Below are 18735 nucleotides of genomic sequence, written 5' to 3' on the forward strand. Positions count from 1 at the left end.
CAAATGATTCCCAAGTCTACCCTAAAAACATAAAATACAAGAAAGAGAAGGAAATATAAGGAAATAAGGAAAACCCAACAATAATACAACACCACAAACCAAGTGACATAGTCATGCACTAGTTACAGTAAAAACCGCCAATTAAGCACAAACAAATCACAAAACAACAAAAGAACAAAAATTTTAGCATACACCATGAATTAACCCCCATGGTTTCCTAATGCTTCCAAGTGTTCATGGGTGAAAGCTCATCCCGAGCCTTCCCCAAGATATATGGCGGTCTCTTTCTCCTTGCAATTCCTTGCATCATATGTTAGGTACCTATAATACTAGTGAAACCCCCTTATTTTTGTTGTTAGTGTAGCCCCCTATTGTTATGGTTGTGCCCATATAGCCCCCATATTGTTATCGTTGTGCCCCATAGAAGCACACTATTGTTATTGTTGTGCCCTTACATTATTATTTTTTATGTAGGATCTGATTATATTATGACCCTTTAGACTCCTATATATACCAAGGAGATCTTGTCATTTGTATCGTCCAAGAATTGTTCATTTATGTAATTTAAAAGAGGCTTCCCCCTTGGAGAGACTAATTTTTAAGTCGTTGATCTATCTTTTCTTCTATTTTGTGAACTGGTTGCATAACATTTGGTATCAAAGATTTTGATTCTAGGGTTTCACTTCTTCAAATAGGCCATCTTGGAATTTTCGCTATAACTTTTTTCTGTGAGGCTTCAAAAGCTAAAATTTAAACCACATGGAGATGAGATATGGTGAACTTCATGTACCAATTGCAGATCTTGGTTCTCTATATTTTCGGAGATATGATCCGAGGAAGTTAGGGTGTTTGCAAGCTCCAGAACTCAATATCAAACGGGTGAGCTAAGGAAAATTGTCATAAATTTCTCTTCGAGCATCAGATTTAAATTTTGTAAAAATTGGATGAAATTGCATGGAATTTAGTTTTTCTTGTATCATTTTCAAGGCCGAAGGTCAAACTAGTGACACATGGCACTCTGTACAAGTTTTCTCTACTAAACCAGTCGATAATAAAGGTCATTGTGGGATATTGGGTATAACGCTTTCTTGAAGAATCAAATATCGGTCTGAATTGTGGGGATAGAAAGAAGACTTAGTGGGCTAATACACGTCGAATGTTCAAACCTTGGATATCGGAAATTATAGAGATAAAATATTTTCAATATCAAGCTCCTAAAAAGCAAGAAAATTGTGTGTAATGTTTTTAAATTTTGAATAACTTTTGTTTGAAAAATAAGTTTGAACTGCTTAAAACGACATAGTGAAGCATAGATATCACTTTTTGGTTCCAAAATTCTTCAAAACAAAAAAATGGACACACCTAGTAAGAAATCAGAAACCTCTTCTATGACGCATGAAGAAGAGGAATAAATGTAACATGATATATCAAAATTAGAAGACCAAATGTAAAAAATTTCACTCTTGCTAACAGTAACCAAAAATGAAGTCGAAGATAAGATGGATGGCTTGAACTCTAACATGGAAGAAATGATGAATTTCAATATGGAGGGTTTGAAGGATGGCTTTAAAATAGAAATGAAAAGGGACCTCGAAGGAAGTAGCAATTGTACTCACTTTAAAAGGACGATATAATGCACAAAAGTGCGCATACTTGGTAAGTATATCAACTACCACCATGATGAAGCTTTTTCTTTGATACTAAGGTAAATATATGATAAAATCCATTGAGACCTCCTCCCAACACTGAATTGGAATGAATAAAGGTTGTAACAGTCCTGGGGTCTTAATTATCTCAAATTTATTTTGTTTGCAAACTAAACATTCTGCCACAAACATCTGAATATCATATTTAAGGCCATCCAAAAAAAATTCATTCTTTACCATGTGGTAAGTTTTAAAAATTTTGAGTGCCCTCCTAAAGGGGAGGTATGCAATTCCAAAAGAAGCTTTTGCTTGAGTTTGGAATTCTTGCAAAGATACAAGCCATATTTGTACCATAATGAATCATTTTTCCAGCTAAATGTATCAGATGTACTGGGATCTTATTGTAAATTTTGAGTGAGTGTCCACACCTCTTCTTCGTTCTTCCATTCATCTGTTTTTTCAGATATCCAATCAGGTTGGATAATTGAAGTGACATAAAGCAATGCTTCCACATCCTCATCCTTTCTTGAGAGTGCATCTGCAACAACATTTTGCTTCCCTTTTTTGTAGATTATTTCAAAGTCATAACCCAACATCTTTGTGACCCATTTTCACTACTCTTTTGAAGATAATATTTGTTCCAAAAATTATTTGAGACTATGATGATATTTTTTTACCTTGAAGTATCTTCCCATTAGGTAAGGTCGCCATTTCTTTAGTGCATGTAGTATTGCCAACATTTCCATCTTGTAAATAGGTTTTTGTAAATACTTTCCTTTGATTGGACGAATTTCAAAAGAAATGGGTATTAAACTAACAGCATGCATTATATCCGGCCTAGTTGCAGTCAAATACATGAGGCTGCCAACTATGCTCTTGTACAAACTAGGATCAAATTCCTAGCTGTTGTCCTCTTTGCTGAGTTTTAATCCCATCATTGTGGGAGTGATTGTTGCTTTGTTCTCCTGCATATTAAATCTTTCCAACACTTCATTAACATATTTCTCTTGTGAAATAAAAATCCCATTTCCATTTTGTTCTACTTCTATTCATAAGAAGTATCTCAGCAAACTCATGTCAGTCATTTCAAATTCTTCTTTCAATACTGTTATGAAATTTTCAATAAGATAATCATCATTACCTGTGAAAATAACATTATCAACATATAACACAACAATTAGTATTTTACCATCCTTTTCTTTGATGTAGAGGGTGGGTTCTCCCTCACACTTTTCAAATCCATTTTCCAGTAGATAGGAATCTATCTTACTGTACCATGCTCTTGGTTCTTGCTTCAGCCCATAAAAAGCTTTCTTCAATCTGCACACTTTGTGCTCTTGGCCTTTCTTTTCATAGCCTAGAGGTTGTTCAATGTAAAACTCTTCCATTAATACTCCATTTAGGAATGCTCACTTCACGTCCATTTGGTAAACTTTCCACTTGTTATGTGCTGCTATGGACAGCAATGCTCTCACGGTTTCCATTCTAGCAACCAGTGCAAAATTTTCCTCATAGTCTCTCCCATACTGCTGCTTATATCCTTTGACAACAAGTCTTGCCTTGTGTCTTTCTATTTTGCCTTCAACATTACTCTTGGTCTTGTAGACCCATTTAACTCCAATGACTTCCTTTCCTTTTGGTAGTTCAACTAAATCCCATGTCTTGTTTCTTTCTATGGCATTGATCTCCTCATCCATAGCTTCTATCCATTTCCTATCCTTAATTGCTTCTTCGAAATGAACAGGGTCATCAACATGACAATATAAAGCAAACAAAGAGTTCATACCTTCATTTGTTGCCTCTTGTTCATAAATGTCACTTAAATTTCTGAACTTCTTACCTCTTTCATTTGGTGTACAAGTGCTTGAAGAAGCACTTGAATTTCCTCCTTGTGGTGTGCTTGGAGAAGCACTTTCATTTCTCCTCAAGGGTGTCTCTTGTTGCCCTTGTGTTGGTGCTGCTGTTTGGGGATGTATTTCAGCCATCTCCTCATCATCTTCATCATGAGACAAAGAGTTTTTAACATTCACTGTTTTCTCTATGCTTCCATCCCAAGCTTCCTCCTCAATGAACTGAACATCTCTACTCACAATAAGCTTCTTGGTGGATGGGTTATACAACCTATAAGCTTTGGATTCCTCACTGTATCCAATAAAAATACATTTCTCCCCTTTGTTGTCCAACTTCTTCCTTAGTTAATCTGGAATTTGTGCATAAGCCACACATCCAAAAACTTTCATGTGGGTGACTCCTTGCTTTGTCCCACTCCATGCTTCTTCTGACACTCTATTCATGACTGCTTTTGTAGGGCATCTATTCAAAATGTACGCTGCACAGTGTACAGCTTCAGCCCAATAATCATTTGGCAAATGCTTTGCCTTTAACATACTCCTCGCCATATCCATGATTGTCCTATTCTTCCTTTCGGCAACTTCATTTTGCTGCGGAGTGTACCTAGTGGTAAACTGCTTATGAATTCCATTTTCTTTACAAAAACGTAGAAATCCTTTGGAGATATACTCACCTCCTCTATCAATTCTTAGAACTTTGATATGCAGCCTGCTTTGGTTTTCTACAAGTGCTTTGAAATTGCAAAATCTTTTAAACACTTCACTTTTGTTCTTCCGGAAATAAATCCAAGTTTTTCTAGTAAAATCATCAATAAATGTTAGAATATAGTGGCTGCCTGCAAGTGATGGAGTTTGCATCGATCCACATAAATCTGGGTGGACAATCTCTAAGGGTGCTTTTGCCCTTATGCTTTTCCCAGATGGAAAACTTTCTCTGTGTTGTTTCCCCAAGATACAACCCTCACAAAGGCTGTCTGGTTTCTCTATCAATGGTAATCCTCTTACCATTCCTTTTCTATTTAACAAGTTAAGACCTACAAAGTTGAGATGTCCAAATCTCAAGTGCCACAACCAATTTTCATCTTTTGGTTCGCTTTGGAAAGCCTCTTGTGTCACTGTTGCTATTTCTTCTCCATTTTTTAAATCTGCTTTCATTCTGAGAGGGAACATCCTATTCCTTTTCATCTTCACTTCAACGATACATTGTTTGCTAGGTGTTTTATCCATGATGGTGCATACATCATCCACAAAGAAAACATTGTACCCCTTTTGAATAAGCTGTCCAATACTTAAGAGGTTACATTTCATTCCAGGAACATAATAAACATCTACTATGGTTTTCTTTTTACCTTTCCTTGTTAATACTTTTACTTCTCCTTTCCCCATAACAGAAACTTTACTATCAGTCCCTAGTGTGACTTGTGACTTCACACTCTGACCTAACTTAGGAAACAGGGCTATGTTTCCTGTCATATGGTTGCTGCAACCGGAGTCTAGAAACCACACATCTTCACTCTTTTCTTCAGTCATATTATAGGCTAAAAAAAAATTATCTTGGCTGATATTTTCTCTAGTGAAATTTGCACTAGTTCTATTACTCATATCATGCTGCTTCTTCCTACATTCATTTGCATAATGCCCATATTTTTTACAATAGTGACATTGGACATTGGATTTGTCATATCTTTTTCCTTGAGCATGATGTTGTCCACTTTGTTGGCTGCTGCCTTGGCCTTGATTCTGATTTGGATTGCTGCCTCTTCCTTGAGCATTTGCTAGACTGTTTCTTCCACCTCTGTTTTGGCTTCTGCCTCTTCCTCTCTTGTTTCCTCTGCCTTGACCTCTTCCTCTTCCAAAGAACATCTGGGTCTTAAAGGCATGCTCTAGAGATGAGTTTTCATTTCTACTCAATTTCTACTCATGTGTTATCAGTGATGCATGTAGTTCATCAACTGAGAAGTTTGTGAGATCCTTTGTCTCTTTTATGGTGGTGACAATCACATCGAACCTTGAGGGTAAGATCCTCAATAGTTTCTCCACAATCCTCCTTTCTTCAAGAATCTCTCCATGAGACCTTATCTTTGTGACCACACCAATCACATGTGTGAAGAATAAGTCAATATCATCTGACTCCTTCATGCAGAGAGTCTCAAAATCTCTCCTCAGCAACTGTAGTTTTGTTGTCTTCACTTTATCCATGCCTTGATAGACTATCTTGAGAGTTTGCCATGCTTCTTTGGATCTCTTGGCTGCTGCTATCCTTGGAAACACACTCTCATGCACTGCTTGATACAAAAAGTAGAGGGCTTTAGAATCCTTCTTCTTATTGCTCTTCAACAGATCTTTCTCTGCTTGAGTTAAATTATTAAACTCATTTTTATCTGCTGGTTCTTCAAAACCATCCTCAACAAATTCCCATAAGTCTTGGGAAGCAAGCAAGGCTCTCATAGTTATTGCCCAATAGTCATAGTTTTTCCCATTAAATTGTGGGAGCTGAGTATTACAGATACCCATGCTAGTGCTGGCTCCAGCCATTCTTGCACTCTTAACTATGCTTCAAAATACTTGACTGTGTATTTAAAATAACTGATTGTCCTCAACAGTAACACAAAAACTAACTTGAGAAATACCTTGGATTCTTTCTTGACTGAGTCTTCACTCTGCTGGAGAAGCTGCTGCAACAAGAAATCCTTCCTTCAGCTTCTTTGACACCTTCAAAGAGCTTGGACAAGCTCCGATACCATGTTGGGAATTTCAGATATATCCAGAACAAATAAACAAAAAAAAAAGCTTTGTTTCTAACACAGAGGAACACAAAAAAAATTGTTTCCAGAGGACAGATTTTTACACAAAAAAATTTGTATTCATTAACAGGAAACCAACTGTTAAAAAAAACTTCCTCTAACAGAGGGATTACACCAGACTGCTTCAGATGCAGTTCCAAAAAAAAACTTCACTGTCTCCCTGGGAAATTACTCTGTCTCTGCACTGCTGTGCATTTCAAAACAAAAACTCTGTCTCCTTAGGAAAAATACAAACACTGCTGTGTAAAAAAATTTCATTCACGCGCTGCTGCGTTACATTTCATTTTCAACAGCCAACAAAAAAACATAACACTTACCTTTCACATGTATGGTAAAAAAAACAAGTCCCGTGCATTAAAACAATAAACATAAATCCTACACCTATATTTACCAACCGTAATTAATTTATATTAATTACATTCAATCAACTGTGCAAACGATTCAGTCATACGGCCAATGTCAGTCATACGGAGGTCCTCCCGATAACCAAAAAAACATGTGCCCGCTACCATAACCGTTGATCTACCCCTCTTTGAACGGACGACTGACAGTCAATATCGCACGGCCCTTTCTGCTGGACTTTACGCACCGGGGAATGGTGGTTTTGGCAAGGACTACTCAGACAAGTCTCCATTGTTGAATATGCTCGTTGCGCTCCGGAGGAAAACCACCTTTCAGCAAAAGTGGTGCGGGGGGGTGAACTGGCAGTTTTGACCTGCACGGCAGTTGAAATTAATATTTCAACACCTGGGTTCTTGCTATGATCGTACAGACGGGCGAGGCCAAAGTCTCCCAGCCGGGCGTTGAGATCCGAATCTAACAGCACGTTGCTCGATTTGATGTCTCTGTGGATGACCCTCTTCTCCCATTCCTCGTGCAGATACAACAGCCCTGCCGCCACGCCCTTTAGGATCACGTATCTCCGAGCCCACAACAAGTCCGTCAACGAGTTCTCGAATATGAATTTATCGAGGCTACCGTTGGGCATGTGGTCATAAACGATGAATAGCTGCTTCTGCTTTCGACACCACCCCTGGAGCTGTACCAGGTTGCGGTGCTGTATGCGCCCCATGGTTGAGATCTCTGCCATGAACCCCTTCATTCCTTCCATGAACTCCTTAGTTATACATTTTACGGCAACCTCCTGGCTGCCGCCAGGTAGAATGCCCCTGTAAACCTTGCCGAAGCCCCCTGGCCCAAAACATTTTCGTCCCTGAATCCACTTGTGGCGATGCTGAGCTCCTTGTAAGTGAATCTATGGGGCCAGAATTCCTGTTCCCATTCTTCTATCTTTTCTCCGCATTTCTCTCTTTTGAGAAACACGGCAGCAATCGCTAGCAAGAAGACAACCAGAACGACCACTGTAGCGCCGGTTATGAATGGCCCTCTCTGTTGACGTTTCAAATGCTTAGATCTATACTTGTTGGCAAACAATGGGAGACTCGAGATGTTGAGTGGGGGTGCCGTCCCTTCTGTGGAGAAGCTCCACGCAACAGTATAATGGTATTCGGCAAAATTCCCCGTAGCCGCTGAAAATCCAACGAACACCTTCTCTTTCGAAACGCTCTGCAGATCTATTTTCAGCGATATGAGCGGTTTCTGCGGTCTCGGCAAGCCGACCAACGTTATGGTAACATTGAGCTGGCTTTGCAGGTGGTCGTAATCGATACAGACCTGTATGTTCCGTCCGCTCTTGAGGTTGATTCTATTGAACCACGGCCCATTCCAATAGCCAGCGGGCTCGGTCTCCACCGAGATGAGGCTATTAATATCTACGCCAACGCGGTTGTTGTTGGGGTCGTAGAACTCCTCATTCTTGACCGTATCGAATTCCACTACGAACAAGTGATTATATGGCTGCACGATGGTGGTAAGGTTAAACAAGCCCAGATACTGGGATGAGATATCACCCCCATGGGGGGTATGTTGGGGCTTAGGAAGAAAGCTAACCCATGCCTGCCTATGTTAGAGTCGGGCAACACGATGGAGAAAACGAAGGTGGTGTTGAACGTAGGGTTGATTTTCAACTCCATAGGAAATGGAGACACAACCCTGCCTGAAATGAAACGAGACCTATCTGTCAAACAGAGAGCTCTTGCGTCCGTGGAGGGGTCTTTAATAAATGTAGCCTTTTCCTCCACAACTGAGTAGGTCATTCCATCCTGGATGGAAGTGGCAGGAAAAACTGGTACGACAAGGAAGATAAGGGCCAGAGTGAGGCTGCCGAACAACCAGCTTGTTACAAACGCTGGAGAGAGACAATGTCCTCTGCAAGTATCCATCTATCTTTCTCGGTGTTCATTAAAACAACATTACATACATATTATGAACTGACTATTTTTCTCAACCTTGCCTTCAACGCATAATGATTTCACCGACTCGGTAAGAACTCAAAACATTAAATTTCACACAATGATCAACCTACCCTTCAACACATAATGATATCTAGCCCAATATCAACTACCCATCAACACATAATGATATCTACTAGCCCAACCATATGATATCAACTACCCTTCCACACATAATGATATTGAGTAGCCCAGCCATATGCCATATATGGCCAAATATATAATTCTAATAAATTTAAAAATATATTTTTTCGAAATCATAAAAATATTATTCAAATTTAAAAAATTTAAATGAATGGATGGATGGGACAAAAATGATTGTGTATTCCTGCCACATATAAAAGCCTATTACACCATTGCAATCAAAATTCACCCTAAACATTTTCAATGGGATTTTATCAAACTAGGTGGTGGAAGGTGGTGGAAGATAGTAATAGCTCAAAGTAGTCTTGGCTCAAGCGATGGTAAAAATAAACCATTATAATTATATTTACCAAAAAAAATAATAAATTAGTTGAGTAAGCATAAAACTACAATATTTATAAATAAGATAATACAATTAATTTTTTTATTTAACAAAAAGAAATAATCAATTAGTTGAGTAATCATAAACTACAAATTTATAAATAATATAATATAATTAGATTTTTTAATTAACAAATAGATGAATCTGTCATATTATTCCTATGCACTAATTAAGCATCTTTATCTAAATATTGATTAATGAAATATAAATGAATTAAAGAAATTATAAATAGGGCCAATATAATTTCATAAATGAAAATTGAAATTAAAAGTCAAAAATTATAAAGCTATTTTTTCACAAACGCCGAAAGATGAAACATATCCCCGATAATAAACTATATTTCCTCTTTAAAATTTGGATAAATTGTTTTATTTTTAAATAAAAATTAACTAATTTATTTTTTATTTTTTAAATATGAAAAATAATTTTTATCAAAAATTTAGTCCCTAAAATTTTTGCAAGCCCCTCAAGTTTATAGTTACAATAAAAAAGTCTCAAACCACAACTTATGATTGATTATTCAACATCAAACACACTTATGAGTCACAACTTATGATTGATTATTCAACATCAAACACACTTATGAGTCAAGAGTCAAATCCCTTATAATTAGTTTATTTGTTCGATGGTTATTTAAGGAAATGGAGATAATACCGGAACCAAATACTTCATACTAAAAAAATCAAGTATTTTCCAATTCATTAAACAAATCAAAGCAATTTTTTTATTGAACTTTGCATTAACCACAAATTGTATATGAATAATTAATTAATATTAGAAATAAATCAAAGCAATTTTATTGTTTCAATTGAGGTGTGATTAAAAATTAAATAATAATTTACAAAATTAACATTATAAATCAATTTAATTTACTTTTCAAATATTTTAGTTTTGTTTTTTTTTTTACATTTTTATTGGTTTAGCACATTTATGGCTTATTGTACAATGATGTCGGTGTCCTGACGATAATCAATTCATAAATAACAATATCCATGGTTTATCGCATAAATAATATTGAAAACATTAAATCTATCCAAAAATCTTGCACTGTTGTTACATTGCACATCAAGGAAAGAAAATAATGTTGTGAAAAAACCCTCAATTAAACAAAAATAAAAAAAAATATCTTGAAATGAAAGGTCCATATAACTAGCTCCTTATCCTTTCCTATACATTTCACATATATTACAATAACTACAAAACGCAATGTACATGTCATATCATATTAATTTCCTAACTAAGCCAATCGATGTGGAATATTATAGTTTTTGTTTCTCTATATCAAAGTTAAATATAAAACTAGTTTGAACAATGGTATGCAAAAGTCAAAAAAACATTAGTTTCACCATTGATATTTATAATATAATATAATATTATGGGGTTAGAAAATGAAATATGTAACATAAAGACAATCCTGCCTCCAAGGGGAAAGCTTGCATAGAAGCTTAAATGCGACTTATAATATTTTGATTTTATTTATTATAACATTTATGATAATTTTGTTTTATAAATCTAGTTCACTGTATTGACGTGGCACATTAAATTTCAAAGATCTCAATTTCTTACCGCAAAGAATCTCAATCTGAGGTGAGAAGTTGGAAGTTATCGTCTCGCTGGCAATCACAATGACACTTAAGTACTTTCACTTGCCTAATTTCAATTTTAAGAAAAAAATATAATATATAAATTATATATTTAATAATGTATTTTGTATCTTATCATTGAAGATTTTATTGGTCTGTAATTTGAAACAACAGTGATAATATTACTTAAATTGTTTAAAAATATAACAACTGATGATGATGATGATGATGATTAACGTCCACTGAGACCAAATTGGTCTATCGGACCTATAATTTCTTAATTTCTAATTGTCTGGCTCCTCGTCTTTCTTGGCGAGATTGGTGATGTAGCTTTGTTTTTCTTCTCTACGGTCTTCCAACTTTCTTTATCTTGCATCTCCTTCATCTCTTCTGGTTCTTGGGACATTGGTGTCTTAGCTTCGCAATCTATTGTGTTCGTCCTTTTGGAGATAGTCGGAGAACAAGTTTGGTCTAGGAGATATGCTTTGTTGTTAAATGAAGATTTATTTTGCGCGTTATTCGAAACCTCATAATTGTCGATGCTTGAGGGGTTTTTGAGTTCACCTTTTTGTTGTTGGGCAGGGTTTTCCCCTTGCTTGTCTTGAGAGTTGTTTCTATCTTGCCCGATTTCTTGTAATTTAGAGTTTTCTCGAGAGTATTCTTCTTGGATGACAGTGCAGTGTTCTTTTTGTGATCCTTCCCACCATGTAGATCTGTGGTGATTTTTTCTAGCAGAATTTTTCTGGGAGGCTTTTGGGCAATTTTTGGCTAGGTGGCCTGTCTCAAAGCAGGATTGACATCTGAAGAGGACACTTTCGTAATCGAGTTTCTGGTTCCACACATAGTCTTTACTTGTTAGGTGTATTTCAGCTGGGAATCCGGTGCTGAAGTCCATTTCCACACAAATCCGCGCATACGTGGTTCTGGCATATTCCTCTGTTTCTGGGAGCCTGCAGTAAAATTTCCCAATTGCATTTCCAATGGCTTCTAGCGCAGAGAAATTCCAGAGATGCAAGGGTAGGTTTGGCAATCTCACCCAAACTAGTGCTGAGGTTATGACTGTTGTTGAGGGATCGAATGATGGGTTCCATGGCGTCATGAATAGGCCTGATTTATCCCAAAACCAAGGGCCGGAATCTAGAATACATTGTCTGCTTTCACAGTTTTCAAAATCTACTATAAAGAAACCCCTAGCATAGGGGTAGATATTAATTGCATCAGGAATTAGAGGCTTCCATACCTCTGAGATCCAACTGTGGAGCGCTGTTAGCCGCGGCCAAAAACCATTGAATCAGCATATTAGGGCACTTGCAGAGAACTTCAATGCCTCATCGAGTGAAGCCTGGACCACCTGGACAGTGGGAGTTGTGGCTTCACTGACGATATGGGCAGGGGCTTGCGTCCCAGAGGCAGACGGAGAGCCCACAGCTATTTTCGCGAAGCTCGGAGCCATCTAGAGAATGTTCTCCTTAGCAAGCGAGGGGAGCTAGACCGGGAATGTATATTAAATGTGCCGCAATGCCGTAGATCATATCATGGCAGATCTGAAAGCCGCAGATCACCAGCAGAACACTTTAGCAGGTGAGGGAAGCAAGACCGGGAATGTATATTAAATGTGCCGCAGAGCTGCAGATCATATCATGGCAGATCTGAAAGTCGTAGATCACCGCAGATCTGAAAGCCGCAGATCACCGCATATCTTTGAAGAGAGCGTGTAATATAATATCCATCAATGGAAGATGTCCAGAATGGAATGAAAGCCGTAGATCACCGCAGATCTGAAAGCTGCAGATCACCGCATCAAAAAATCTTCATCGCAGATCCCCGCAGATCTGAAAGCCCCAGCTCTGAAAACTACAGATCACCGCATGAAAGCCGTAGAGAGAAATATGGATTCTTGAGCTTCAAGGAGCAGTCTTTAACTATGGAATCTTTAAATATACATTTAAAGAGTTAGTCTGATTTGATTTTAGAGTTCTAATGATATTGACAATGTTTTAATCATCATTAAATAAGTTTCGCATAGAAATGAAAAGTTATTTAGCTATACATTTAAGTGAAAACTTCAGAGCACTAAAATTGTTCTGCAACCTTACTTATTGGCAGCACAAACATGATTATATAATAAAAATAAATCAGAGAAACCAATAACAAAAAGAAACATAAAATTAAAATATTGTAAAAAATAAAATAAAATTGTTTGTGGTTTAATTTTTATTCAACTACGAAATAATTCGTGGGTCAATTCATTTTCGATTGCGTTATACCTACTGCCGCAGGCAATAATAAGTAAACAATATCTGCAACACAATTTATAATAAAATAAATATTTGAAAATAAAATATTGTTTTTAAACTTTTCACAAATTTCACCTAAACCGTGAATGCAGTATTTATTGCCCATTCAGTTCAAGCGATTATGGTGTAAACTCAAAAACATGGTACATTAAATGACCTACATAACACGTGATGGATGACTCCAAGATTTCTTACATTGAATTTGGAGGCAAGTCACGGCCCTTGGAGTACTCTACCCGCGGTAGAATGGCCTATTTTTCGTCATCGGTCGGAAAATCGTCTGGCTCTGGTTATTGGGAATGTCTCCGCCCTCCGCCACCCTCCCCTAGCTCCGCCACCCTCCTTTTCCGCTTCTCCGCCACCCTCCTCTGGCAATCCTGACATTCCCTGCTAAGGCCTAACAAAAAATCAGATTCGGATCGTAGGCTTGACATCCCCTGACAGACTACTCCGATCGGGGACGAGCTATTGCAGCCGCGGTGTATTGTTCCAGGGAGCTCTTTATTCCGGTTCCAATTTGAATTGTCACCCGCGCGCTGCAATGCATAATTTTCAATCACACAGATAATTTGCATTGCGTTATGGACTGTTGCAGGAAGGAACGGATGCGCTGATACAACACAGTTGCTAAGATTGTCGTTGGTGCTGGAGTTCTCTGTTTTATCATTAGAAAGGTCGGGAACTGCAGATTTTCGGAGGCCAAATCCCCATGGGCTGCGAGAAGAGCCTCTCAGAGGAGCAAATAGAGGAGCTAAAGGAGATATTTGCGAGGTTCGATCTTGACTCAGACGGAAGCCTGACGCAATTAGAGCTTGGGGGCTTTCTGAGGACTGAAGCCCAGCGGCGAACAGATAGATGCCCTAATCAAGCGCGTGGATACAAACAACAATGGGCTGATAGAGTTCCCGGAACTGGTGAGCCTGATCGCCCCCGGTGTAACGGCAGAGGTCTCGAATAACCAGGAGCAGCTGATGGAGCTGTTTCGCTCCTTTGACAGGGACGGTAATGGCTACATTACGGCGGCGGAGCTCGCGCGGTCCATGGTTAAGATGGGCCATGCCCTGTCTTTCCGAGAGCTCACTAAGATGATTGCCGATGCTGATACGGATGGGGATGGAAGAATAAGCTTTGCAGAATTCACCGCTGCCGTCACTTCTGCTTCGGTCGATTATCTCAAAGCATCTCTGATGTAAATAAAAATAGGGTTCATGTTTCTGTTTGTCTGCAGATTCGTTTTATAAATTGTAATTATTGTGTTATCTGGCAAGAAATATGTTTTGGCTTACCATTCTTTTGTGGATTTCTATGGGCTGGGGTTTAACTTAATTTTGGGCCAGGACCGAATTCTGGCCCATTGTTAAATTACTTTCAGAGATTGCTCTGCTACAATAGGTAGGCCTAGGGACAAAGAACCGATGACTTATTCTCTATCGATGTTAAGTTGCCCGCTGGCTTTAGACCAGGGCCCGAATATGAGATATTTGGGGGCTGTATGATTTTTTATATGTTATGTTGTCAATGTCTCATTTTGAATGAAGTGCGAAGTGTCAGTGTTTCATTGGTGTATTATGGGTAAATCTAAAATAAAAATCAGAACATGTGTTGATTGCTGATATTATACCACGAATCCTCAAAGGGTGTTTCAATCCTGCTTCGGTTTTCTTGAAAAACCCCAATAATTGTGTGGCTTTTGTTAAAAAAGAAATGTGCGATTTAAAAATTGGGAGGTTTTTACAAAAATAAATCTATTCTCTTAGATTATTTTCAGGTTAACGGAACCCTAGATGATTTTCAAATTCAGGAATGTAGATGATTTTCAGATTCAGGAATGTAAACATATATGTACTGGGAAATATTCCATTTTGTTGTAAAATCAAATGCTTCTATGGGTTTTTTTAAGGGCTCATATACAGAACTGACAGCGGGAAAATTAAAACTAGAAATAATAATTGAGTTTTGAATCATTGTGACAAACGAAACATCAGATCAGCTCACAGGATATATCCAAGGCTGCAATGAACTGAGATGATGAGCTTTGAATCGTTATAACTAAGTGACAACCAAATCTAAGCTGTAGCCGCAGACAAAACACCACTTTGGCTCACAGAATATATCTAAGGTTGCAGTGAACTATAACAAGAACATCACATCAGCTCACAGAATAGGCTGCAGTGAACTATAACAAGAACATCACATCAGCTCACAGAATATATCCAAGGCTGCAATGAACTATAGCTTTGCATTCTGAAATGACCCAACCTCTCGGTTAGGAAGCTGTAGCCACAGGCAAAACATCACATCAGCTCACAGAATATATCCAAGTCTGCAGCAAACTCGAATAGGTTTGCATTCTGAAATGACGCAACCTCTCGGTTAAGTTAGAGCCAACTAAGATTAACAAGGGGCTTATTACAGAATGAGCTGTGAGGGCTTATTACAGGATGAGTTGTGTAAGAGATGTGGGGGAAATAGTTTCTACTGGTTGGATAGTTGGATAGATAATTTTTATTGCAGTCTATGTTGTAAGTAGTATAGGATAAAAAGTTAAAAGAGTTAATTCCCTGATTCGTAACAAAACAAAAAACAACCAACGAAACAATAAGGAAAAAAACAACAAACAAAAACAAGAAGGAAAATTGAACAAACAATAACGTAGGAAAAACTGAAAACAAGAAGCGGAACAATAAGAAAAAGTGATAACCGGTTCTCATGGTAGTTGATTTGATTTTAGGATGACACACAGTAGTTGCTTTTAAGCTGTCATTTTAAGAAGTTTAATGTGTGCTTTATAATGATTCAACAAGCTTTAGTGTACTCGAGATTTTTCTCCACCATGAAAGGAGTGACCCAGTATATTATTGCTGCCTCACTAATACTTTCATTATGCACTATTTTAAGCATTGGCTTCTATTTTCATGTTCCCGATTGTTTAAATTTATATTTTTAACAAGATGCTGTTGGCTGTGAACTTCAAAGGGCTCCACCTAACGAGCTACTTAAGGCACACGAGTATAAAGTGTCTGAAGGCATTGGCTTATTTTCAGAGTGGTGGTTTACAAGATTAGTGTCATTTGCCACATGCAGCAAACACAGAGAAAAACAACAAATGCCATGAAGCCATGATCAACTAAGCAAGATGTTCAAAACTAAAGAAGCGATTGATCTGTTTGTAACTTGGTGAACGTATTTGAACACTTTTTGAAACCTTGACAAAGCTATCTAAATTACGGAACATTTTTTAACGAACCGTGATGGATACCTGGACTTGAAAGTCATCAATCCAAACATCTATGTTAAACAGGTTGGGAGGTTTACCAAGTGAAAAGTAAATAATACAAGTGGAGAAATGGCTACTCCTGTAAAGGTATTTGCCTCATCCTTCTCCTTCAAATTGGTTATGAATAGAAGATTATCTTGTTTTAAGAGCAGAGAAGCAAAGAATGAAAGAAAGAACGAACAGCAAGAACAGAATGAGAAAGAAGACCAAGAAAGAGAAACTGAAATGCATATCTGTTTTATTCTCGAATGAATAATCCTCTACATGGCAATCGATATATTCATGTGAATAGACCGTTACATACATAACTAAAACTACTCGTTACAAAACTGTTTAACTACATTTAGCCAAGAAACCGTTGTCAAACTAACAAACTCCACCTTGACAACAATTTTCCCATTCATCATCTCTCCTGCAAGCCAAGAGAAGCTAAACACCACCGCAACTTCTCTACTGTAACTGGCTTTGTGAATATGTCTGCACAATTTTCTCGTGTATGGACCTTTTTAAGAGCTACTTTGCCACCATCGATCACATGTCTCAGAAAATGATATCTCACATCAATGTGCTTGGTTCTGCTGTGATAGGCAGGGTTTGTGGCCAAGTGAATAGCACTTTGACTGTCACAAAGTACACTCACTTTCTCCTGCGTCCTTCCGATTTAATTGAGCAAACCCTTTAACCAGATTGCTTCTTTACTGGCATCTGAAGCAGCTATATATTCAGCTTCGGTAGTGGACAATGCAACCGTGTCTTGAAGCTTTGACATCCAACTAATTGCTCCACCTGCAAGAGTAAAGACGTAACCTATAGTAGATCTTCTTTTGTCCAAATCACCTGCATAGTCAGCATCTACATATCCGCAGACTGATCCTTCACTACCATTAAAGACGATGCAATGATCTCTTGTGCCTCTTAGATATCGAAGCACCCATTTCACTGCTTGCCAATGTTCTTTACCTGGATTTGCCATGAACTTGCTGACAACTCCAACTGCATGTGAAATGTCAGGTCTTGTAGATACCATCGCATACATCAAGTTGCCTACCGCATTTGCATATGGTACATGAGACATATACTGCTTTTCTTCATCATCTCTAGGACTCAAAACCGAAGAAAGCTTAAAATGGGAAGCTAAAGAAACATTAACAGGTTTCACATTATTCATAGAGAACTTTTCAAGTACCTTCTCCACATACTTCTGCTGTGATAACCAAAGCTTACCATTTTTCCTGTCTCTGTGTATCTCCATGCCCAAGATATGTTTTGCTGCTCCAAGATCCTTCATATCAAACGCCCTAGAGAGTTGAGCCTTTAACCTGTTGATCTCTTCCATGCTTTTGCTTGCAATAAGCATATCGTCAACATACAAAGCTAAGATAATGAATATGCCATTGAAACTTTTGAAGTACACACAATGATCATACTCACTTCTTATAAAGTTTTGGCTCACCATGAAGGAATCAAACTTCTTGTACCATTGTCTGGGAGACTGCCTCAGACCATACAATGATTTCCTGAGCTTGCAAACTAATCTTCTGCTGCGACCTCGTACAAAACCTTCTGGTTGTTCCATATATATCTCTTCGTTCAAATCACCATGTAGAAAAGCTGTTTTAACATCTAACTGTTCTAACTCAAGATTAAGCAACGCAGTTAGTGCCAACACAGTACGTATAGAAACAAGTTTTACAACTGGAGAAAAAATCTCATGAAAGTCTATACCTTCAACCTGAGAATACCCTTTTGCTACCAGTCTCGCCTTATATCTCTCAATACTACCATCAACTTTCCGTTTCAGCTTGAAGACCCATTTACATCCAACAACACTTCTCCCTTCAGGAAGCTCTACAAGATCCCAGGTATTGTTCTTGGCTAAGGAGTCCATTTCTTCTTCCATAGCCTTTTTCCATTTCTCGCTATCTGTATCATCTATCGCTTCCTGATAACAAGACGGTTCTCCATCTTCAGTAACCAAAGCAAAAGATGAAGCAGCAGAATCTTCATACCTTTTGGGAGTTTTCCTTTCCCTTGTAGAGCTTCTCAGAGCGACTGGTTGGTGAACTGGTTCAGAAACTTGCTCTGGTTCAGAAGCTTCAACGGCTTCCTTTGTGTCTTCAACACCTTTGTCTCCAGAAGTCTCTCCTTCCTTTCGACTGCCACCGAAAAATCTAGCCTCCAACTGAACTCTTTGACTTGGCGATACCTGTTCCTGTTCAATTCTTTCAACATTTGATTTTAACAAAGACGATTCATCAAATGTTACATCTCTACTAATAACTATCTTCCGCAATGTAGGATCCCACAACCTATATCCTTTCACTGCATAGTCATACCCAACAAAGACATAACATTTCGACTTTGGATCTAACTTTGAACGCTGATTTTTCGGAATCAGAGA

General features: G+C 38.0%; 1 protein-coding gene and 1 pseudogene across 1 annotated transcript; one reads left to right on the forward strand and one right to left on the reverse strand.

Annotated features, from left to right (window-relative positions):
* Positions 1–7431: 7431 nt before the first annotated feature.
* Positions 7432–8582, reverse strand: LOC149161436 (L-type lectin-domain containing receptor kinase V.9-like). Its single transcript, XM_089434879.1, has 2 exons — positions 8352–8582; positions 7432–8157 (listed from the first exon to the last, which is right to left on the reverse strand). The coding sequence occupies exons 1-2, from the start codon at positions 8580–8582 to the stop codon at positions 7432–7434; spliced, it is 957 nt and encodes a 318-aa protein (XP_089291005.1).
* Positions 8583–13748: 5166 nt separating this feature from the next.
* Positions 13749–14250, forward strand: LOC149161437 (putative calcium-binding protein CML16; annotated as a pseudogene).
* Positions 14251–18735: the final 4485 nt, after the last annotated feature.

The sequence above is a fragment of the Pinus tabuliformis genome, chromosome 5_2 (genome assembly GCF_031772625.1).
Source record: "Pinus tabuliformis cultivar Carrire ecotype Pingquan chromosome 5_2, CPIR1, whole genome shotgun sequence".
Lineage (NCBI taxonomy): Eukaryota > Viridiplantae > Streptophyta > Pinopsida > Pinales > Pinaceae > Pinus > Pinus tabuliformis.

Excerpts from the sequence above, each read along its gene's own strand:
- LOC149161436 (XM_089434879.1), bottom strand. The coding sequence starts at position 8,582 with ATGGATACTTGCAGAGGACATTGTCTCTCTCCAGCGTTTGTAACAAGC. Across the intron at positions 8,158-8,351 it reads CTCGTTTCATTTCAGGCAGG|CCATATAATCACTTGTTCGT; the intron begins GTTGTGTCTCCA and ends ACCATCGTGCAG.